We start from the raw sequence: 22,832 nt of genomic DNA, 5'->3' as shown, positions 1-22,832 counted from the left end.
CGTGGTCTGGCAGTGGGCAACCCTATGGCATGAGTAGAGGCCAGCCTGGTGCTGCGGCTGGGCAGGAAGCACATTTCTCATTGCCAATGGTTCCTAGGCATAGCCAGGGCCCAGCACGCAGGCTGGCACACGGCATAGCCCTCATGTCACCTCTGCTGCTGTGCCGGCTCAGCACCAGCCCTGGCCCACAACCCAACCAGGGTGGAACCCAAGGGACAGGGCTGGTGCTGGGGACGCTCCTCCCCATGGCCTCCCAGACCTGCCGGGGCAGGAGGATGGGGGGCACGGTACCGGTGCAGGAGGAGGGGGACACGGTACCGGTGCAGGAGGATGGGGGGCACGGTACCGGTGCAGGAGGATGGGGGGAGGATGGGGGCACGCAGGCGTCAGAGCCGCTCCTGGTTCCTTATAAGGCGGTGGGCGGGGCGCGCCCATTCATGCGAACAGGGGCGAGGCGTTCCCACGGCGTAGTCCCGCCCACTCGGGGGCGGGGCTTGGTCCCGTAGCTCGGTGCGGGCGGGCGCGGGCTGCCCGGTAGAGCTCGGCGCGGCTCCGTGCACACGGTACGTGCGGGCGGGCAGCGCGTGCAGGGGCGGGAGGGGCCGCATGGTGCGTGACACCCCCCCCCGGTGAATCCCCGGTACCGTGGGGCTGCGCGCGCCCCACGGCCCCGCGGGGGTTGTGCCGCAGCGGGGGGTGTTGGGGTCCCGTGCAGCCCCATGTGGGTCTGCTTTCCCCGCAGCCTGGGGTCACCGACCCCCAAAACCCGCCCTACGGCGAGCACCGGCTGCGGAGCCCCATGGACGCCCCATGGCTCATGTGCCGGGACATTCGGGGGGCAGCCGGGGAGCCACCACAGCCCCTTGTGTGCCCCCAGCAGGGTGTGAGCTGTTGAATCCCCACCTGGGTCGATCCGGCGGGTGACTCGGGTCCCATGGCCCTGATAACGGCCATACATTGATTTCCATTTCCCATCCACCAGGTTCTCTCCTGACGCATGGGAATCCCAGCCCGCACCAGAGGTAGGGGCTGAACTTTAGTCTCTGAGCAATTAAGATGCCTGAAACTGCACTTCATTAATGGTTGTTATGCAATAAAACCGATAAAACTGCCCTTATTTGCAGTATAAAACCGCAATTTGTTTTAATTTATGTTTTTAAACACTTGCCGGGTTGTCCCCGGGCTCTGCCAGGGATCTGTCATCGGGGAGCGGGGTGTGGGCTCCCATGGGGATACTGAGCTGCACCCACCTCTGGGCGCTGCTGGGGGGGTCCTGTTTCTCCAGGACCCCTCGCCTGCTGTCACCTCCCTGTGATGCTGGTCTGTGAAGCGTGGCTGTGCCATGGCACAGCGAGGTGACAGCAGTGGATGGGTACGTGCCACTGAGCACCGCGGGTGCCACTGGAGGAAGAGGCTTCTCTTGGAGGGGTTACATGTGCCAGTGGTGCTGTTGGGGGCAGGATGGAGCCCACTCAGCCCAGGGGGTTGCAGGCAGCACCAGCCCCTGGTTTGCCCCATCGGTGCTGCTGTTTCGGTGGCCCCGCTCGTGGCGTGGGGCCGCCTCTGATCCGTTTATCCAGTAGCTGATGGGTTGCAGGCGAGCGGCCGCAGGTGGTTTGGATCACAGCGGGGCCGGGGACACAGCGATTGGAAACACATTGTCCCGGCACGCAAGGGGAGCCGGGCAGCGCCGAGCCATCCTTGCCCCATCCCAGCCACACACATCAGCATCCCCATGGACCAGTGACCCCTGTCAGTGCCTGCCACACCAGTGAGTGCTGGGGACACTGTGCCACCCGCTGTACCACGTCCCTGAGCTCACTTACTGGTACTGGTGACATGCTTGGGTCTGCAGGGTGATGGAGCAGGGGCTGGTCCTGCTCCCACACGTTGGGGTCACAGCTGGTGGCTCTTGGTGCTTGCCAGGCCACTGGCTTTCGTAGGCAGAAGCCACCTGAGCCCTTTCCCAGCCAGTGCCGAGTCTGGGGCTGTGTAACATCGATTGGATAAACACGATTCCCCTCTAACTCGCTGCAGATGTCCCAGCACCACAGCAAGGTGCTCTCCCATCCCAGCATGGTGGGTCCTGACTGCAGCTCTGCCATCCCCTCTAAGTGCTCGGGCACTCATGGGTGGGAGATGAGTGGCCCCAGCCCCACACCAGCACCCACAACTCATGGTGAAAGGCTGTGGGGTGCTCCTGGCCCCATAGACATGTGCATGTGGGTTTGCACATGCATATGGAGGTGCCTGCACATGTGGGCATGCGGGTATTGGCACAGACCTGTGGGTCTGCGTGTGCATCTACACACGTGTGAGGTGAGCACATGTTTACACACTGCTGCAGGCCACCCCCCGTGTGGGGCCTGGGGCGGCTTCTGTGGGGCACACATGGCCCTCGCTGCGTGTCCCTGGATACAGGGGCTTCCCTCCCCATCCTGTGCCTGGGATCTGCTCCCTGCCTGGCGCAGGGAACGGGAGCGCAGCCGGCACCTGGAGGGAATTATCCAGGCGTGTTCACCTCCTGCAAACCTTTTGTCGGGCGAATTCCTGCGGTTCCCCATTGCAATTGCTGCAAATTATACAAGCGCCGCGTACTCCATCCCAACGGGAGCGCGCCGTTGGTGTGCGCTGCTCCGAGCTGGCGCCGTGCGCGGCCCCACGAGCCTCCGGAGCCCCCCCCTGCCCTCCTGCTCTGTTCCTCCGGGAGCCCCTGGGGCTGGGTGAGTGACCTCGGTGGCTGTGCGGGTGCTCGGTGGGGTTTGGCACACGTGGCACCCAGCCATGGTGCAGGGCTCAGGGTGCAGCACCCATACACTGGTTATCTGCACCCCACAAGGCCCTGGGAGAGGGCCCTTGGGGTGCTCGGACCCTCTGAATCCGTGTACATGTGTGTGTGCATGCGTGTTCATTTGCGTGTGTGCATGTGTGTGCATGCATGCACGTGCAAGTGTGTGCACTTGTGTACGCCTTTACATGCACGGGTATGCCTCTACGTGAATGCTCTTAAATGCATCTGAATGCCTTTGGGTGCATGTGCACGCATCTACGTGTCTTTATAGTCATGTGCATACATTTACATGCATCTGCCTGCCTTTACACATGCGTGCTTCTGCATGCACATCTCTGCATGCAGTTACATGCATCTGCATGCCCATGCATCCCTCTGCATGCAGTTACATGCATCTGCATGCCTTCACATGCATCTCCATGCCTTTACAGGCCTGTGTGCGCCTTTACATGCATGTCCTTACAGGCACGTGCATGCATCTACGTGCCTTTACACGCACCCGCATGCCTGTACACGCATGTGCATGCACGCGCTCCTCCCCACGCAGTTACATGCGCTTCTGCATGCCTGCAGGCGCTCGGGGGTCCTCCCGGCCGCTGGGAGCGTCCCACCCGGCGCCGCTCTGCCCCGCTCGTCTCTGTGTCCGCCGCCGGAAGCGCCAACGGAGCAGCGGAAGCCGGAAGTGTCGCTGTGGCCGGTGCCGGCGGCGGGGCCATGGCGGGGGCGGGCGGGTGAGGCCCGGGGTTGAGGAGGAGGAGGAGGAGGAGGAGGAGGAGGAGGGGGGGGGGGGTACGGGAGCCGGGCCATGGCGGCGGCGGCGGCGGCGGCGGCAGCAGCGGGCTCCAACTGGGGCCTCATCATGAACGTGGTGAACAGCATCGTGGGGGTGAGCGTGCTCACCGTGCCCTTCTGCTTCCGGCAGGTGAGCGCGGGCCGGGCCGGGGATGGGTGCTGCGGGACGGAGCGGAGGCCTCTGGTACCGAGCTGCGTGGGTTTGGGTGTCCCGAGGGCTCCAGGTTGTGAGGGTGCTGAGGCGCTGGCACAGGGTGCCCAGAGAAGCTGTGGCTGCCCCATCCCTGGCAGTGCTCAAGGCCAGGTTGCACACAGGGGCTTGGAGCAAGCTGCTCTATGGAAGGGGTCCCTGCCTGTGGTTGGAGCTGGAGGAGCTCTAAGCTCTCTTCAACACAAACCAGGCTGGGATTCCGTGATTTCTCCCTATTTTTTTTGTGAGTAAAAGGCTAAAAAGAGGAGTTTATCCACGTGATGAATGGGTTTTGGCTCAGGCATTTTCAAACCAGCTGCACTTGCACTGAGCCCTGCTCCTGGAGCTGCTGCCATCCCGGTGGAAACACCAGGTTTGAATGCAGCAGGAGAAAGGGCAGCGGCTTTAAGATCTGGTTTAAAACTACCTGCTTGGAATGTGTCTGTTGTTTAGGACCCCCCTCACTGTGAACTCATGAGCCAGTGAGGTGGGACAGGGCTGAGGGTGAGCTCCATGGTTCTTCAACATCCCAAACAGTTTGTATATAATCAGCTTACAACAGTGTTTGCACCTCAGGATCAGGACCGGGCTGTGTGCTCCGAGCCTGCAGAGAGAGCACAGAGCGGGTGGAGGGAGGGAATGTGGAGGTTCTGCTCCATAAACGCTCCTGGTTCACCCCTCGGTGCCAGTGCAGCTGGAAGCTGTGGGAGGCAGGTGGCTGCTCTGTGTTGTCCTTGGGCTGTGCAGAGAGCAAACAGGAGCTGGCACACGTCCTGCTCCTCCTGCCTGCTCCCAGGCAGCAGCAGGGCTGGGACCTGTGTGGGAGCCTGCAGGTGAGGAGGGCGGCTCTCGGGCTGATTTTCCATCTCCTGTTGGTATCTTCCCCCCCTTTCTTCTCCCGTTGCAGTGCGGCATCATCCTGGGAGCTCTGCTCCTGGTTTTCTGCTCCTGGATGACTCATCAATCCTGCATGTTCCTGGTGAAATCGGCCAACCTCAGCAAGCGCAGGACCTACCCTGGCCTCGGTGAGCATTCCAGCCCTGCTGCTCGTCTGTCTTGGCGTTTAACTGCAGTTTTACTTGGACCTCCTCACTCACAAACTTCACACTGATGCTGTTGCAGTAGCACATGGTTTCCCCATCGTAGCCTTCAGTTTGCCTTGTTTTGCTCTGTCAGCCTCTCTCCATGTCCCCAGGGGAGCGCGAGGGCTCTGTTCTGCTCTTGCAGTGAAGTTAATGGGCACAGAATTGTTTTGACTCTGCAGGGCAGGGGAGGAGAGGCGGCGCCGGCTGATCCAAACCCAAGCTCTGGGAGCTGGCGGAGCCAGTGTCTGGAGTAAATTACTGGCCTGGGCATGAAAGCCACGAGCTTCCCCACCCAGTGTGCTGCCGAGGACAGCGGGTGCTGCCAGCCCGGAGCCTGGCATGGAGCTGGGGCCCAGCACAGCAGAGGAAGCGGTGCTCGAGCTTCCAAGCAGCCAAGGAAAGCAAAACATCTGCAGGATTCCTGTGGGGGGGTTGGGGCAGAGCTCGGCGGCAGCGCTGCTTGTGAGCTCTCTTGTGGTCCTGCCCGACTCGGGGGGACAGGAGGAGGTGATGGGATCCCAGTGCTCTCCGTTGGCTTGTGAAATGAGAGGGAAAAGCCTTCTTTTACTCGGTTTCCCTTATTTCTCTGGCGAGGAGGGAGCTGGCTGGCACTGCCCGTGGTGAGAGCGCTGCAGAGGCACATGGCTCGCTGTGTTGCTGACAGATGGGTTTCCTCCATCCTCAGACAGCCCGATGGGATGCTCCCGGGCTGCATGCTTGGCTTCCGCCCAGTTGTATCTGCTCGAGACTGAAAAGATCAAGAAGCTCTGTGGTCTTGGAGGCTGTGCTGTGATGCTGGAAGGAAGGGGGAGCCCCCCAGGTAGCGTCTGACTTGGCCTCACCACTCTGGCCCAGCTGCCCCCTCACAAGAGGTCTTTGTGTGCTGCTTCTCCCAAGTACAGAAAGTCCCCTCCACCTTGGAGCGTCTCCCGGGAAGAAGGGATCCTCTGCACTTGGGAAGCCAAGGGGCTCGAATACACAGAGAGCCAGTAATGCCTCTAAACTTCCTGGCACCTCCTGGCACGCAAAGGCTGGCGCTGAAAGAAATGCCTCAGCTCCCTCCCTCTGCCCTGGGAGAGGTGCCACCGGGAGGGCCAGCCTTGGGAGGAAAGGCAGCGCTCCTATAATGCATCCTAATGCATCAAGGTTGAGCAGCTCCACACAGGCAGCCTTTGTCACCGTGGGCTTGCTCCCGGGTACATCTGCGAGAGCTCCTGGCAGCGCCTGCAGCCGAGCCTGTGGGAGGTTTTGGCAGCGCTCAAAGATGGCACCAAGGTTTGCAAATGCGCTTCAGGGAGGCAGCCCCTTCCGGAGGGATCCTGGAGCTCCGCAGGAGCCAGGCCTGCAGCAGGCTGGTGCCTGGCCCTGGCCGCACTGCTTGGCAGCGCTGGGTGCCCGAGGGCCTTGCGTGGCCGGGAAGGGCTTTGCGTGGCTCTGTGGACACGAAGGGAAGAGGTATGTGCTTCCCAGGCAGGTTTTAGCCGGGAGAGGAGCTGGTGCCTCCACCTGAAGCTGCCGAAAGCAGCGTGCTGGGTACTGACCCCGACAGCACCCCGGAGGCAGCTCTGCTCTGCTCCCTGCAGGCAGAAGGGCTGGACCACAGGTTCCCCGTTCTAGTAACCACACTTGATGTAAATGGGCTTCTCTGGCTCCTGAGCAGTCAGCTCTGCCCAGCCTGCTGGGCATCTGGAGATCCCATTGCAAAGATGCTCCATTCATTCACACTCATCGCTTCCTTCTTGACAAGGTAGAAGCTCCGATTTCTCCAGCATCCCCAGGTGGGCACATGTACAACGTTTGGAGGCTTGCTCTCATGAGAACATCCCTTCAGAGCAGCCAAGGAGCCTGATTCTCCCCAGCCTGGGTGTAGCTGTACCTGGAGGCACACAAGGTGTCTCACTGATGGCCCACTCTCCTGGAGGGATGTTCTCCTCTTGCTGCTCTCTCTCTCATCCCTGCCCCTTTGGCTGTGTGAGCAAACCCCTTGAGGGCTGTTGCCTTTTCCTTCAGCAGTTGAGGTGAAGCCAGGCAGTGTGCCTGTTCCCCCAGCCTGTCACCCAGCCATCAGCTATTTTCAGTGCTGCCCCACATCACAGCGCTGGGTTATTTCCCTGCTGTGGGTCTCCTGCCATGCTGCTTGCTCATTCTGTGGGAGAACATCTTGTTTCCTTAATGTTTAGCTCGAGCAGAGTCCAAAGAAATCAAGAGTTTGTAAGTTAATATCAAAAACAGCAGAAGATGCTTCCAGAAGGGAATGAAGTTGGTTTTCTGGTGGCTGCAGGAATGCGTGTTGTACCTTGAGGGAGCACAAAGGGGAATCCAGGGTGGTGATTTTCATGCTGGACCTCTGCAATGCGAGGCTGGCAGGATGGGGCACTGTGGTCTGTGTGTGCTGGAGGTTTCAATTCCCATTCTACCCAGTTTAGATCTAAAAATACCAGCAGAGTTTTCTTGGCATTTTCCTTTTCAGAAGAAACACAATGATTTAAAGCCGAGTGATCATTTTCTGCTACAACCCAAGTATGGGATGGGAGGAGGGGTGGGGGAAAGAAGGTCTCTTGGCAGCAGCGCTTTGGTGTGGGCTGCGAGCACTGGGTATTCTGGGTATGGGATTGAACGTTCTGGGCACCAGCTCAGAGCTCCCATCCAGCAGCGTCAGGAGGTCCAGTTTTAGTGGGAAGATAAAAATAAAGATGGGAGTTTGATTGAGATTTTGCACTGCAGAAACGTTTCACCACACAGCCTCTTACCCAGGCACATTTCGCTGCCTTTAATGGTTGCCATGTGTGACTGCGACTTCACACCACCTCTTTTTACACATCCAAAAAGAACCTGCTTTCTATCTTTTCCTCATCTTTGTTCCTGTCTTATGTGGTTTTCAGTGCTCGGTCTGAAACAGCAAGTGGGAGGGCAGGCAAGAGAAACAGCCCCACAGCCCCACACCGGCGCCTTCCTGCTGTGCTGCCCTGACACTCTCATTGTTTAATATCAAACTGGACCTTTGACTAACTGCAACTCTTTTTTTGTTCCCTCTTACGCCAGCATTTCATGCCTATGGAAAAGCAGGAAAAATGTTGGTGGAAACAAGGTAATCTGCTGCTTATTTAAAGCATGAGCGGTTTGGTTTTCTTTAATGAATGAGGCTCCTCTGTAGCTTCCTGTGGCTTTGCTGTGCTCTCCTTTCGTACCCTCCTGCCTCCTCTGGTCCCAGAAGCCTTCCTTCCACCAGAATTTGCACAAGAGCAGAGTGAGATTCCCTAAGCACAGCCCACAGGTATTGCCTTCAGCGTATCCCACCCTGTTCCTGAGTGGAGGCAAGAGGGCTTTCCACTGGGGAATGGATGCTTGAGGGGGAGGGAAATCCTGTCCCTGTTTCAGGACAGGCTCCTTGGGACATCCTCAGAACTCTTTGCTAGAGGTGTCTTGAGCCCCAGCCAGTGAGTAGTGCTGGCTCCTTCCCTCTTCCCAGCTCCAAACTGCTGCACAACACTAAAAATACACGGAATACTTCTCAGATGTTACTTGCCCGTGCAGGCAATTGCTGTAATTGCCACGGGGATGTTATAATTGGAGCTGGGAGGGAAAGTGGCCCATGCAATCATGAATGGGAGGAGAGGCAGCTCCTAAGACAATCTTTTCATTAAAGTGTGGTGCATTTTGTGGGAAGAAGTTTGAGAGCTGAGCTGGGATTTAGGCTTTCCTGGTAGCCGCTGCGGCGGGGCGTGGGGCTGAGAACCTCTCGCTCATTCTTTTAAATGCTTTATTTTCCAAGAACTAAAGGAATTTTTGCCATCTCCAAGGTTTGTTTTGCTGTGGCTCCCAGCAGCAGATAGCCCCGTGCATGGGCTGTTGCCAGAGCTACGTCTCTCAGCAGGATGGTTGGGGAGGATGGAGCTCCTCTGGGTTTTATTCTGCTGGGGTTGAAGCAGAAGCAGTGGCTCTTCACAAGGCTGAGGATCAAAGCGTGGTCCCCCCTTCAGCCCCAGCAGCGATGCACAGGCTGCTCATACAGCTGGGGGAGCAAACTGCATCCCTGTAGACAGAAACCCTGCATCACTGCTGGCTGCCAAATGTGTTCTCAAGGTGGCTTCAGCAAAACCTGTGGCTTGTGTTGGAGGGTGGGTGTACCCCAGAGCAAGGGATGCTGAGGCTGCTGCACCTCTGAACACAAGTGGCGGCACAAGATTTAAATTGCTTTAAATGATCCCTTCTAGCTGCTAAGTCCTATGGATGTTCCATCATCACAGGCTCAGTTACAGCCCTCCCAGGCAGTGTCTCCAGCTCTCTGTTGCCTTAGCACTAACAAAGCCTCCTCCTCCTCATGAGTACAGATCCAGTGGGAATGTGGCAGCTGACATGCACGCCGGAGCAGGAGCTGCATGCCAGGGTTCTGCTCCAGCTCCTGACCTGTGTGTCTTATGTTGCTCTTGCAGCATGATTGGGCTGATGCTGGGAACCTGCATCGCTTTCTACGTGGTCATTGGTGATCTGGGCTCCAGCTTCTTCGCCCGCCTGCTTGGATTTCAGGTGAGTAAATCCTCACTGGATCACCTCCGCAGCACAGATAGTGGTCCCAGTTCTTCTTGCATGGAGCTACATGGGCCTTTGACACAGCAAAGGGTGTCCTGCCTTGGTAGCATCCTCAGCAGCCCATGAGATGTTGTGGGGTCAGTACGTGGTGAGCTTTAATGGCAGAGCCTTGTGCAGAGAGCCTGGAGCTCTGGAAGGCCTGGAAGCCCAGACATATGGTGAACAATCAGATGTGTAAAACCTCCAGTGAGGCACTTCCAGCAAAGGAATTCTTTTTAACTCGGTCTCTTAATTCTGGAGCAGATTCCTGGGGGAGATGGTGCTTCCTGTCCTAATTCCTGCCCCAACATGCAGTGACAGACGATTCCTCTGCCCAGGCTCTCACCCCCTCGCAGCCCTCTGGCTCAGGAGGGATTTCTTGTCCTGTCCCTTGCTGTTCTGTTGTGCCTGCTCCTCTTTAAGATCAAATAAGCCTGGTGTTGGCTCAGCACACACGGCAGCAAGAGGTGCTCCTTCTGGGCAGGAGGCTCTGCTGCTGCTCCTGCAGAGCTGTGAGCCAGGGTGTGAGCGCTCGGAGCCCTGCACGGAAGCAAATGGACATGTGGAAGGGGTTTTGGCTGTTACCTGCTCCTCCTGATGCTGCTAAGCTCCGATTAAGGGGCTATGAAGTTAAAAAGATGCGTTGTGGCTGCAGCCAAATGAGGTATTAAATATTTCCAAGCATTTTGGAGTGTTCTGCTATAATAAATACCAGTGTGAGGTTTTGATTAATTTTCTGGGTTGGAATTTTGAAGTCTTCAATCTCCTATATCCCAATTAAGTTTAGTTTTTAGTAACTGCATGAAATCCCTAAATAGCTTGTGCTGGATTAGCATTTAAACACCACCACCCCCCCAAATACTTCCACTTAGGATGGATCTGCATCCTGGCTTGTACCAGCAATAGTGCAGCCAGCAGGACCAGGGCAGGGATTGTCCCTTGTACTCATCCCTGGTGAGGCCACATCTCAAATCCTGTGTTTGGGCCCCTCACAAGAGGGACATTGAGGTGCTGAGAAGGGCAGCAGAGCTGGTGCAGAGCCTGGAGCACAAGTCCTGTGATGAGCAGCTGAAGAAACTGGGGTTGTTCAGCCTGGAGAAAAGGAGGCTTAGGGGAGACCTTAATGTTCTCTTCAAGTACAGGCCAGGAGGTTGCAGTGCGGGTGGGTCGGTCTCTTCTCCCAAGTCACAAGTGATAGGATGAGAGGAAATGGCCTCAAGTTGTGCCAGGGGAGGTTTAGGTTGGAGATTTGGAAGAAGGGCTGGAACAGGCTGCCTGGGGCAGTGCTGGAGCCGCCATCCCTGGAGGGATTTAACAGTGTAGATGTGGTGCTTGGGGACCTGGGTTAGTGGTGGGCTGGGCAGTGCTGGGTTAATGGCTGGACTCTTTAAGGTCTTTTCCAACCTAAACAATTGTGTGATTCAGTGACCTGTCACGCACTGTGCAGAGCAACAGTGGCACCCAGTGACTGTGTGAGCTAATCACAGACCTAGCAAGGAAACGGCAGCACTGAGTCTTTCAATACCTACAGAAGCAGAACCTCACCTCTGGAATCCACCCTGGCTTTGCACTGCTCCTCACACTGGAAGGATCAACCCTGTTGGGGTTTGGGGGGTGCTCTGAGTATCCCCCGTGCTCCAGTTCTTCACACAGGTCCCTTTTTCAGGTGTCAGGCAGTTTCCGGATAATCCTGCTCTTTGCTGTCTCCCTCTGCATTGTGCTTCCCTTGAGCCTCCAAAGGAACATGATGGCCTCCATACAGTCCTTCAGTGCCATGGCTCTCATCTTCTACACGGTGTTCATGTTTGTGGTCAGTATGGACATGGGGAATGCTGTTTTCCTGGTGTTTGAACACAGATATTCCCACTGGAGCAGCCTGTAGGTGCCAGCCTCAAGTTTAAAATGTCCTTTCTGATAATGAGTGCTGCTGGTGCTGGGTATCACAAGTGATTGGGGTGCCCGTGAGCTGGTGGAGGTGGGGAGGTGCAGCCTGCAGAAGCTGGCCAGTGGGCCTGTAAGCCGTTACGCCGCGGTGGCACAAATAATAAGAAGCCACAAATTGAGTTGTGGTTTGTTCTGCTTGTTGGTGTCTTATAATTTAAGGCTCTGAACTTGGAATCAAAGGATGGAAGATGTGGGGAAGAGTGCCTGGAACCAGAAGGACTTTCATCATGTGTTAGTGTTTGGCCTTGAAAACCTCAGTGCTTCTGATGTGTAGGGGGAAGGCAGCTCTCGTTAAGGACTCAAACGTGTACTTTGCATGCTTCTCTGCAGCTGATGGTTAATGGCTTTCAGGCTGCAAATTTGATGTTAGACACCAGCATTGAGTGCTTCATAAAGCCTGCAGTCTGGTACGTGGCATAGGCTTGTGCTTGGATACATCTAGAAAAGGGTTTTATTGCTGAGGTGAAGGATTCTTGACCATTTAGGTTAAGTAAGGTAAGGTGAATGTTACCTAAAGCCAGCCCTGTTTAGCTTGGCCAAGCCCCATTGCACAGCAGCGTTCACTGAGAGCTGGAGACTCTCATTTGCTTTTTAATGACTTCAAGTCTCACCTCGCACATGCTCATGTGCTTTGCTCGTGGAGCCCCAGCCCTGTCTCCCCCAGGTTTCAGGACTGGGATGGCTGCAATAAAGGGAAGCAAAGGGAGGCATGGAATTTCTTTCCACTTCACTTTTCCTTAGCAGGTTGTGCTGGGTCAGGCTCCTGAGCTGCCCTGTGGGGAGGCTGGAATGGTAACTGGGTGTTCACACGAGAGCTGTGTTCCAGGAGTTGTGCCTTTAAGAAAACCACAACACTTTGTGAGAGTTGGCTGCACGAAAGCGTAATCTCTGGGGATTAGAAAACCCCCATTCAGGGGATATTATAAACAGGCATTCAGACGTATTTACCTTCTGTTTCCTGTGCAAGCCAGTGCTGGCCAGTTTCCCTGTCAATGGCAGAGGAACTGCCCTGGTCTCGCCTGGGTGCCTCGCTCCCCCTGTTTTCCTGCAGTTTATCCTTGGCTTTGGTGAGCTGCTGGTGTTAAACAGCTCTGGAGCAGCAATGTGCAGGTGGGGCTCTGTTGGAGGGGCCTTTGTCTCCCTCCTGTGCACAGGATTCTCCAAGGCAGATGTTGCTTCCAGTTAGGATTTAACAACTCGTTTTATAAAGTGCAAAAGAAAGGGCTGGGGGCAATGCGATTCTCCCAGTGAAATGTGTCAGTGGGGATGGTCCCACGCTGGTGTGTGCTGGGATGTCTGACAGCAGCGAGCAAGGCAGGGAATGTCATAGATCTGAATCCACCAGCAGCACCCTGGGTGGCAGGGGGCCCTTGGGGCTTGCTGGGAGCTTTCGTTAAGCCTGTGGGTGGGGTGGGAGTTTGACTGCAGGGCTGGGGCTGTGGTGGGCAGTGTGAGCTGCTCCTCGCAGAGCTGCCACGCGCTGCTCCACATCTCTGCTGCTGGGGGTTGGTTTGGGCTTGGCTCTTACCCCCCTTTCCTTCTCTGGCTGCAGATTGTGCTGTCGTCCTTCAAGCACGGCCTCTTCAGCGGGCAGTGGCTGCAGCGAGTGAGCTACACGCGCTGGGAGGGCATTTTCCGCTGCATCCCCATCTTTGGCATGTCCTTTGCCTGTCAGTCGTAAGTACCTGCTGCCCCTGCTCCTGCTCCTGCACAGTGAGGTTTTGGGGAGGGCAGAGGGTCACCAGGATTGATACCATCTGGTTTCCTCGTGTATTTTAATCAAAATCTCTTACAGCCCACTGAAGTACAGCATCTCGTTCCGTTGTTGTTACCTGCATGGGGGAGGGAGTTGTGTTTCCCTTGGGAGTTGTTGTATTTGAGATCGTTGGGGCCAGGCAGATCCTCGGTGTAACACACGTTGCTTCTGGTACAGCTGCATCAGGGATGAATTTCCCTTGTTCCTCCAAGGGGCTGATTTAGTAGCAGGCCAGGCAGTGGGGCTGTGTCCCTGCAGGGCAGCGTGTGCTCCTGCCTGCTCTCTGCTTCCCCAGTCCCTTTGAGAGACCTCAGATCACACAGAGGTTGACTTTGGAGACTTGGTCATGTGTTTCCAGTTACCTGCTTTTAATGAGGGCTTCCAGCGGCGGGTGGAGGGATGTGCCGGCAGAGCAGGCTGTTTGCACGTGTCCTGCAACGTTACCTTCTGCCCCAAAATGGCAAGAGAGCAAAACGTGCCTGGCCAGAACAGTGCCACACTTGAAACAGAAAAGTAACTCCAAATGTGGACAGGGAAAAGAGCATCCTCGTTTGGAAGGCTGGCAGAGTTGGGCTTTCCCCCCTGTAGCTCTAGCAAAGAGGTAGCATTGCCAACAGTAAATGAATGTGACAGATAAAATTTGCTCAGACTGCTGTGTTTACACCCACATGCGAGTTCCAAATCATCATTTTCCACTTATTGGCTCTCTTGGCAGCTCGGTTCCTACCCGAACACGCTCCAGTCTTGCTGTTTAATGTCTCCATTACAACTGGCGAAGGGAATTGTGTTCATTTGCGGCTTTACCTTGTTAACGTTTTAGAGTTTGTAAATTCCACTGTTTTTTGCTGATGGGAGCCACGCAGTGCCCAGCATGGTTCTGCTGGGAGCTGGAAATGCAGGGGAAGAGTTAGGTGTGGACCAGTGCGCGCTTGCCTACATACAGGCTCCACTACAGCACTTCTGTGGCAAGCTGAACCTAAAGCTATATGTTTTCCCCAAGCATCGTGGCAATACAGTGTCCCCAGCCCAGGCAAGGTTTCTAAGCAGGTTATTCTCAGCGAGGTAGGTTTAATTTTGCTAACCTCTGAACCACCTTTCTGAAAGAGGAATAGTTCTGCCATAAAGCAGGAATCCTTTTCCTTCAGCACATAAATGCAGCACACATTTGATTCGAGCACTGTGCTTCTAGCTTGAAAAACTTGACCCTGCTTTACTTGTGAGTACAATACCTTTGAAAAGCTATCCTGTTGTTGCTGAAGTTGCAAAGTAGGTCACTCCTTTACAGTTATGTAGCATGGAAATCTGCTGTGGAGATTGGGAGCATGAGGGCTCCACGGTTACCTCTGCTGCAGTCCACTCGTGTGACCTTGCTCAAGCCACTGAAGCCTCTAATTAAAGAGGAGCCGGTAGAGCTTTCCAGGAGAAAACTTGTTTCTGGAGATGGCCATTCTGGTGCAAAACTGCTGAATAATAAAAGTCAGCTGTTGTTCATGGTTCTGAAGCATCAGTTCCCTGCAGGCTGCGTTAGTGCTGGGCTCACGGAGCGTGTACATGGTGGTCCCGACAGTGGAGGAGCAGGACAGCAGCTCTGAGTTAGCTCTGGTCAACTGTGAAGCCAGGCTGCCTCTAACACTTGTGCTGACTTGCCTGCTCTCTGCTTGTGCCCTCTTTGCGGTGCAGTGTAGCAGATAACATGAGGAGGGGTCCCTGATCCTTCCCTGCAGTCGTTGTGCTTAAAAATAAACCCTGGGCATGTCAGGGCATGCTGCCTGTGGCACACTTGTTCTCCTGCTCTGCCTGGAGCAGTGGTGGTGGTCAGTCAGGTGATTGCAGGAGGCTTTGCAGGGCACTTTTCCTTTGTACAGAACCACAGAACCCTCTGACATGAAGGGATTAAGGTTTAAGCATTTTTGTGCTTGGCCTCAGCTTGCCACGCTTTCTGTTAATGGCTTTGGTGCCCACTGGAGCTGGGGATACCCCCTCCCATCAAACTGGGCGCTTCCCCCTTTCTCAGAGTTACTTCACTGACACGAAACCACTTGAATTGAAGTAGTAAGAGATTAATGAGTTGCTAAAATGTGCACCTGATGTCAAAAAGCACATTCCAAGCATGTGGACGCCCCAGATCCCGGGTGATGGGTGCTCCCATCCATGAAGCCAGCCTCAGCAGCAGCAGCAGCAGCGCTGAAACACGACAGGCGCTGCATTTCCTTCTGTTTGTTGAACTTCTCTTTTAGACACGGTGATGCTCTAACCTTCTTCCTGCTTTTACTCTGTAAACACTGCGTTGCTTTAATTATCAGCCTTGGAGAGCTCCAAGAACAATAATCTCCAGTGCTCTGCCTGGCCTGGAGCCACTGGTGTTCCACTGGAATAAACGGTCATTCATTGTGCAACACTTTTGAAGCAAAATGTTTACATCACACGTTCAGCTCCACGTGGTGGGGTGGGGAGAGCAGGAGTATTTTTGCAACACTTAAAAGTTATGAGTGTTCTGAAATCTCTTGGCATTAGCAGTATAAATTGTGGCATAGCAGCGAGTGTTTATGCTCCATAGGGGGAAGGTGTCAGGGATTCGTTGCTGCTGGGCTGAGGCAGGATGTGCTGGAGCTGGGTTTTTCTCTCTCTCTTTCTGCAGAAGGCTTCTTTAAATAATTTACCCTTTTCTACAGTCAGGTCTTGCCTACCTATGACAGCTTGGATGAGCCGTCTGTTAAAATCATGAGCTCCATCTTTGCTTCTTCCCTAAACGTGGTCACCACCTTTTACATCGCGGTAAGAACCTTGCCCTTCTCTTTCCCTGCCAGAAGTCACACTCTGGAGAGGCAATGGGGATGATGATTTATCTTCAGTTGGGGCTGGTTTCTGCTTATCTGTATTTATTCTGAAAGACAAGTTGTTTTGCTGAGAGCAAAGTTAGATGGGAGATGAGGAACCAAAGAGTGCTGGAGGCATTTGGAGACTCCACATTTTCAGCGTGGCACATTTCCTTGGGTGGAGGTAGAGTGGAAACCCAGCTCCTCCATGGACATCAGTCCATTGTCTGCTTTCCAGGACCCAGACTGGAGCTGGAGGTGCTGCCCAGAGTTCAGGAGAGCTTCTTTTTCATGCCATTGCAGTTAGAAAGATGTGAAGGAAGTTCTGCCTCATAAAGCACCAGTTAATAAACTGGAGTTAATAATTCCTGAGAAGAGCCTTGCCTGGTGAGCTGGGCTGCTGTGGGGAATCATTGCAGCCCCTTCCTTGTTGGCGGGGGCTGGTTCATTGTCCTGGCACTGAGCAGAGCGTTGGTGCTCCCTCACTGCAGCATCCTCCATGAAAGCCCCCTGTACTTGGTGAGAAACTTGCCTCTGCTTTTAGGAAGGCCCCACCATACATCAGCTGTTTGGGGGTGCTGCAGAAGGTGGCCCCATGCTCCCTCCTTGACTGGCTGGTCCTAACTTAGGGGATGTCACTGTCTTCCAGCCTTGGGAGGGCAGGTATGAATGTGCTTTGGAGTCAAACCCCATCGACTCACCTCCCCTTCTGCCACACAGGTGGGCTTCTTTGGCTACGTGAGTTACACTGAAGCCATTGCTGGGAACGTCCTAATGAACTTCCCTTCCAACCTCGTGACGGAGATGATCCGAGTGGGATTCATGATGTCAGTAGCTGTGGGGTTTCCCATGATGATCCTGCCGTGCAGACAGGCTCTGAACACCCTTCTCTTTGAGCAGCAGGTAAGAACCTCCTGTGTGGGCAGGAACAGCTTGGTGTGCACCTCTGAAACGTGCTTTTTGACTCTGCCTTCTGCTGCTGACCTGGGCTGCAAACGTGCCTTGGGTCTGTGAGACTGACAACTGCCTGTCTCTGACTTGGGGTAGGTACTCACTGTGCAGAGGGACAAACCTTCAATTCCCACTAAGATCATAGGTGCCTGGGATGTGGTAACGGTGCAGCAGGAGTCCTGTGGCACTCTGTGACTCCTGCTCTGCAGAATGGTGAATCTCTGGTACTCTGAGGTCCTTGTCCTCTCTGCAGAGGAATTCCATGGGCAGCAGTGCTGGAGTTGTGAGTCTGGTGCCTGCTCTTGCTCTGCTGCTCCCCAAGTCCCATAGCTGCTGCTTCCCTTCTCCAGTGGGGATTTTGGCTCTCGTGCAGAAGTGTGACACAGTTCAGAGCCGAGGTGCCTCTCCCTCTCAGAAAGAGGGAGAAATGTGCTTTTGGAAACAGAGGAGCCTCCTTATTTCCTGCTGCTCCAGCTGGCATCCTTTAGCTGGCCAACTCAATCTTGCTTTGCATTTAGCTTAAGCTTCTGTTCCTGGCCTCAGAGCTCAGCCCAGCCTCATTTCTTCTTGCTTCTGTGTGTGCCTGCTCCTTTCTGCTCTGTAATTACTGCTCTCACCCTTGCACCTTCGTCAGGAGCCCCCTGAGCATCCTTCTCCCCTCTGGGTTCAGGTGTCCCCTTCCTCCCGTGCCTGCCCTGGCTGTTTGGTGCCGAAGCTGATGATGGAATACAGCCCTCTCCCACACGTTCACCTTTCCCAGGGTCAGATCTTCAGACAGCCTTTGTGACTATAGTTGGTCTGTCTGATTTAGACTGTAAGTCCCTTGTGGCAGTAGCGTGTTCTCCTCTGTGTATTGTACGGCACTAAGCATGCCGATGGTATTCAGTAAATAACAGTAAGAGATTGTGGGAATGTTCTGAGGCCTTTGTGTATCTGCATAAATAGAAACCTCTTAGGGCAGGAAATAAAACTTGAGCAATTTATAGCTCTAAATCCTGCCACTTCTGCCTGTGAGAAGCCCCCGGCTCTTTTCTCACGTCGGGAGGGCCTGAGGATGGGGGAAGCTGGATCGATGAAAGCCAGCGGGTGCAGAGCAGTGAGCATTGGAAATGCTGGGGAAGGCTTTGGTTCTTGCCTGGGCTCAGCTCCGTGCTCCTTGGGCTCTGAATGTGTCACTTCTGCTTTCCTCTCCCATCTGTGCAGCCAGGAGAGTGGGTACCCCCTGTTCCCCAGGGCATGTGTTTGCTGGGTCCTCTGCACTTCCCACTTGGAGTGTGGGGATGGGATGGGAAGCAAAGGGCACCCGGAAACCCTCTGGCATCAGCAGCTCCCCAGCAGCACCCATCCTCCTCTCTGCCATCCATCAAGTACATGTGCTGCAAGGTGGTGGTGTTGGGGGATACCTTGCCGTAGCAAATCCCTGTGACCACTCTCCCTCCTGCCTCCTCAGCTGCTTTCTCGTGCCCTTGGCCTTGGGGTGGCTGGAAGAGGCTGGGCACTGGCACAGGGACTGGGATACAGCTGCACAGGTCACATCTGGGGCAGGATGGGAGCAGCAGCTTTGGCTCTGTGCCCCCCATGGCTCTCACTTGGAAGGTTCAAATGCAGTTGCATGTTAAAACTGCTCAGCCATGTCTGAGTGCCCCCCCCGTGCTCTCCTCTCTGGAGACCATAGCATGGAGGTGGTGAAGCTGCTGGAGCCTGCTGGGGTAACTGCTTAGGACTGGGCGGTTGTGATGCAGGGGCTCAACTCGGTTTCCCTCTCCCACCTTTTCCAGCAGAAAGACGGCACCTTCGCTGCAGGGGGTTACATGCCCCCGCTGCGGTTCAAAGCCCTGACACTGGCTGTTGTGTTTGGAACCATGGTAGGAGGCATCATGATCCCGAATGGTGAGTGAGGAGCTGGGAACAAGTTGTCTTGGCTGTGTTCTCTGCTCTCTTTGCTTTGTTCTTCTGTTGGGGGGGGCAGGCTGTCTGGGGGCTGTTCCAGCAGCCCTGGATGGGACCTTTGCTGACTTCTCCTCTTCTTCACCAGTGGAAACCGTCCTGGGCCTGACGGGTGCTACGATGGGAAGCCTCATTTGTTTTATCTGCCCAGCCCTGATTTACAAGAAGATCCACAAGAATGCACTTTGTTCACAGGTCAGTGCTGATGCTGCTTGACATCCCCCTCAGCCCTCTGCAGAGCCTGGGAATGTAGGTAATTTGGCTGCTCAGCACCTCCTCCAGCCTCCCCCTCCAGTCTGCCCAGTCCAGGTGGGAGCTGTTCTGGTCAGCTGCTCTCAAGCAGTGTCACTTATGGAACCCTTTAGGTTGGAAAAGACCTTTAAGATCATCAAGTCCAGCCATTCCCCCGGGACTAAAGGGTGTGCAGACAGCAGAGGAGGTGCTGGCCCCAGTGTATGGGCCCTATGCTGAAAAAAACCTCTTTTTGTCCCTCCAGCAGCAAAGTGAAGCATTCATTTGGTGCATAAAATGCTGCTTCTGGTGGGCTTCAGGTTCTGTACCCACAGAATGGGAAATCCAGGCAGCCTATAAAACCTTGCTGGGCCTTAACATCCCAGCCTGCCTGGGCTGGGTAAAGCAAACACAGCTTCTCAGCGGTGCGGTTCGTGCTGCTGACCCTCAGCCCTGCTTTGAACCAAAGTACTCATAAAAGGGAACACACACGGAGGTGTTGCTCCAGGATTTGTACAAAATCGGGGTCGTTGGGAGCCTGGTAGGAATTCAGCTTTGCCTTTTGCTCCAGTTCCAGTCGGCCTCCTTGGGGACTGAAACAAAGTGGCTCTTTGCTGGGCTTGCTCTCTGTTCTCCTGCAAATGCAGCGCTTTGTGGGGCTGAAATGAGCGTGTTTTGGGGTTGTTTTTTTTCTAACAATAACTTAATCCACTGCCTTTTAGCAGGGCTCTGCCCCACTGTTACCAGGCACGACAGCGCTGGGCTGGGAATAAGGTTTGCAGCAAAGTGCAGAGTCAGCAGGGGGAGAGCAGGACATTCTTGTGGGTCCTCCAGAGCGAATGGCTTTTTCTGTGTTCAGTGACTTGTGGCTTTGCAAACGTCCGTGCAGGTTTGGAGCAGGGTGTGTATTTTTTCTTGCCCCGTGCTTTCTGTGACACAAGGAAAGAGTCCAACTTTCCAGCTCTCACTCGGAATTCTGACACTTGGCTCCCAAGTTCTCTGCCTGAACCCCCAAGCAGGAGCCGGAATGCCAGCCTGGAGCTTGTAGGGAAACAAAGAGCACTTTCAAGAATCGCTTTCTGTTCCGGCTCAGCCAGAATGTTTCTCTGCAGTGCCTTGAAAACTGCACTTGGGATGTGCTGAGCTCTTGGGCTGGCCACCCCGAGGCGACTGTCAGCTGCCTGGGCTTGGACACTGGTGCATTCAGTGTGTGACCTGAAGTCTGGTCACGAGGCTGCTGAAGATGTTTGTCCTGCAGGAAGCCCCACAAAGGAGTAAGGACTTATCTAAAGCATCGCTCCCTAGGTTACCCTGGCACTGCAAGCTCTTCAGCCTTCTCTTGAATGATCCATTGCCTGTCAGGTTTGCATACTTGCTCTGACCGATGCGCTGAAGTGCTGCACCCAGGGCGCAGCTGCCTTGGGGAGCATGCGGGACTGTGCAGCACCTATGGAGCTGGATTCAGAGCCCACCTTCTCCTCCTTCCTCCAGGCCTTCAGCAGACTCATTTATTTTTTTTCCCTGAAGCTCTGTCTTTGGTCTCCTCCTTCATTCCTGCTTTTCTTTGATCAGGTGCTGCACTCCATCAAGCTATGCTCCTGTGAAACGTGGCAGTCAAGGGGGAGAAGAAGCTAGCCCTGGGCATAGCTGTCCCTCCCTGCCTTTCCCTATCTAAACAACATACACGTATGTTCTCCCTCCATCCCTCCATCATCTTTAGCTCTTTGCAAAGCAGCAGACCTCCTCAAGGCCAGCTTTTATGCTTGCCTGAATTATCTTGACTGTTATGGTGATGCTTCCAAGAACCAGCTGCTCTTATCAGGCCAAAGCAAAGTCCCGTGTCAGGCAGCTTACGGGGCTGGCGAGATGGGGAGCTCAGATTTACCGAGCAGGGAAGATGGTGCAGGTGGGGCTGTAAACAGGAAAGTAGCACTAAAAGTAGTGGAAAGGGCTCCAGGGGGAGGGATATGGGCAGTCCCAGTGGGTTAATCATTACAGCGGCCAGGCTGGGGGCTGACTGGCTTCAAAGTCTTGTTGCATTGGGAAGATGATCTGGTAACAGAGCAGTTAAAAAGGCTGAAGCCAGGCAGGCAGTGCTGTGAATGAAGTGGGGAGAGCGTTCCCTCTCTGGTGGTTAAGCACAGAGTGTGTTCCCCTAAAGGTGCAGGTTTGTGCCCTGCTGCCCTCCGGGAGCCTCGAGCAGGGGGGACAGAGCGAGGTTTGGCGGAGAGCTGCTGAAGGTCGCGTCGAGGTCTGTAAACAGAATGTTTGACTTCCAGCAGGAAGGTGTTGGCTTCCCAGTGTTGACACAAGCTTGTCCGAGAGGCCCCTCCTAGGGAGGCCGGAGTGGCTGTTGTCCCAGTTGGGGAAGAGGAGCTGTGGAGAGGCTGCTCCAGGTCAGGAAGTGACCCCTGGGTCTCGCTCCTGTGCGGATGGAAAAGTGATTCCCCTCTGCCCTCCGCTGGCGGAGCCGTGGCCAATGCACCTTCCCCACCGGCCCTTCAAACACAGCACCTCTGTCAGGCGCAGCGCAGCAGAGGAGCCCGGCACTGACCGGGGCTCTGCATTCCTTTCCCCTGACTGTGTCCAGCCCAGCTCCGAGGCCAGAGCAGCGCAGCTGGGAGGGCATCATCACTCCACACTAATGCAGGGGTTTTGCCTCCTGCTGATGGCCCAGGCGTGGTGTGAAGGGCTGGTGGGAGCTGGGAACGCTGCTGTGCAGAGCTGGAGCTGTCTGCTGGGAGGAAGAGGAGCTGAGGGAGAGGAACCAGCAGAGGAAACAGCCGCGTAAACTTCCTCTCCTGAGTTCCTGCCCGAGCTCGGAGCGCTCCTCTCGGGGCACTGGCCCTCAATGGCTGACCTGCCTGCTGGGGGGGCTGCAGCACATCCTCATTGGGAGCTGCTTCTGGAGAACGAGAGAATCCCAGCCTGGGTTGGGTTCGAAGGGACCTTAAAGCTCCTCCAGCTCCAACCCCTGCCACAGGCAGGGACCCCTTCCATAGAGCAGCTTGCTCCAAGCCCCTGTGTCCAACCCGGCCTTGAACACTGCCAGGGATGGGGCAGCCACAGCTTCTCTGGGCACCCTGTGCCAGCGCCTCAGCACCCTCACAGGGAAGAGCTTCTGCCTAAGAGCTCATCTCAGTCTCCCCTCGGGCAGGTTAAAACCATTCCCCTTGGCCTGGCCCTACATCCCTTGTCCAAAGCCCCTCTCCAGGTTTCTTGTAGCCCCTTTATGCACTGGAGCTGCTCTGAGGTCTGCAGGTACTCAGCTGAACGTGTCTCAATGAAATTAAGCCACACTGTGCACCTCCTTATTGTCAGCTGCTGGTAGTGGGTGAGGAAGAGTTGTGCTGATGTAAGGCTGAAGGTTCAGGGACACCCCAGCCCGTCTCTGCCTGCCACGTCTGCCCATACCCATACTCGTTTGGAGATGAACTCCGGACATGGAACAGTCCAAGAGGGTTGAGTCGGAGGTGTTCGAGCCTGTGGTTCCTCACTAAGACAAGAAACAGCACAAACCCTTTCAAACATTTACTGCTTTCAGGCGTTTCCTACAGTTCCCTCCTCTCCCCCGTTCTCTCCTACTTCCTGTGGCACCAGAATAGATCCTCTTTGTGGAAGCGCTCTTCCTCTCCGCTCTTGTTGCTGGAAGAGGCCAGAACAGTCACAGACCCGTTCCTGCCGGGGCTGTGGATTGTGTGAGGGGAGGAAGTGGCCGAGCTCCCAGCAGCCGTGGCAGGGACCTGCTGAGCGTGCCCTT

At 55.3% G+C, this 22,832-nt stretch overlaps 2 protein-coding genes across 2 annotated transcripts in view; one reads left to right on the top strand and one right to left on the bottom strand.

Moving 5' to 3' along the window:
- BAIAP2 (BAR/IMD domain containing adaptor protein 2) overlaps positions 1-22,832 on the bottom strand; it is a 140,662-nt gene that overhangs the window by 15,921 nt on the left and 101,909 nt on the right. The gene's annotated exons all lie outside the window — the stretch shown is intronic.
- Positions 3,597-22,832, top strand: part of SLC38A10 (solute carrier family 38 member 10) — a 32,540-nt gene continuing 13,304 nt past the window's right edge. The window contains exons 1-10 of the mRNA XM_057414262.1: positions 3,597-3,713; positions 4,681-4,798; positions 7,901-7,946; positions 9,292-9,385; positions 11,094-11,237; positions 12,924-13,048; positions 15,800-15,902; positions 16,664-16,846; positions 18,673-18,784; positions 18,930-19,036. Of these exons, the coding sequence (XP_057270245.1) occupies positions 3,597-3,713; positions 4,681-4,798; positions 7,901-7,946; positions 9,292-9,385; positions 11,094-11,237; positions 12,924-13,048; positions 15,800-15,902; positions 16,664-16,846; positions 18,673-18,784; positions 18,930-19,036 (1,149 nt within the window). The remainder of the gene's footprint in view (positions 3,714-4,680; positions 4,799-7,900; positions 7,947-9,291; positions 9,386-11,093; positions 11,238-12,923; positions 13,049-15,799; positions 15,903-16,663; positions 16,847-18,672; positions 18,785-18,929; positions 19,037-22,832) is intronic.

This window comes from Pezoporus wallicus, unplaced genomic scaffold (genome assembly GCF_028554395.1).
Source record: "Pezoporus wallicus isolate ANWC-B61680 ecotype Strahan unplaced genomic scaffold, APGP_CSIRO_Pwel_v1 contig_11546, whole genome shotgun sequence".
NCBI lineage: Eukaryota > Metazoa > Chordata > Aves > Psittaciformes > Psittacidae > Pezoporus > Pezoporus wallicus.
This window is presented reverse-complemented; position numbering and strand designations above follow the sequence as displayed.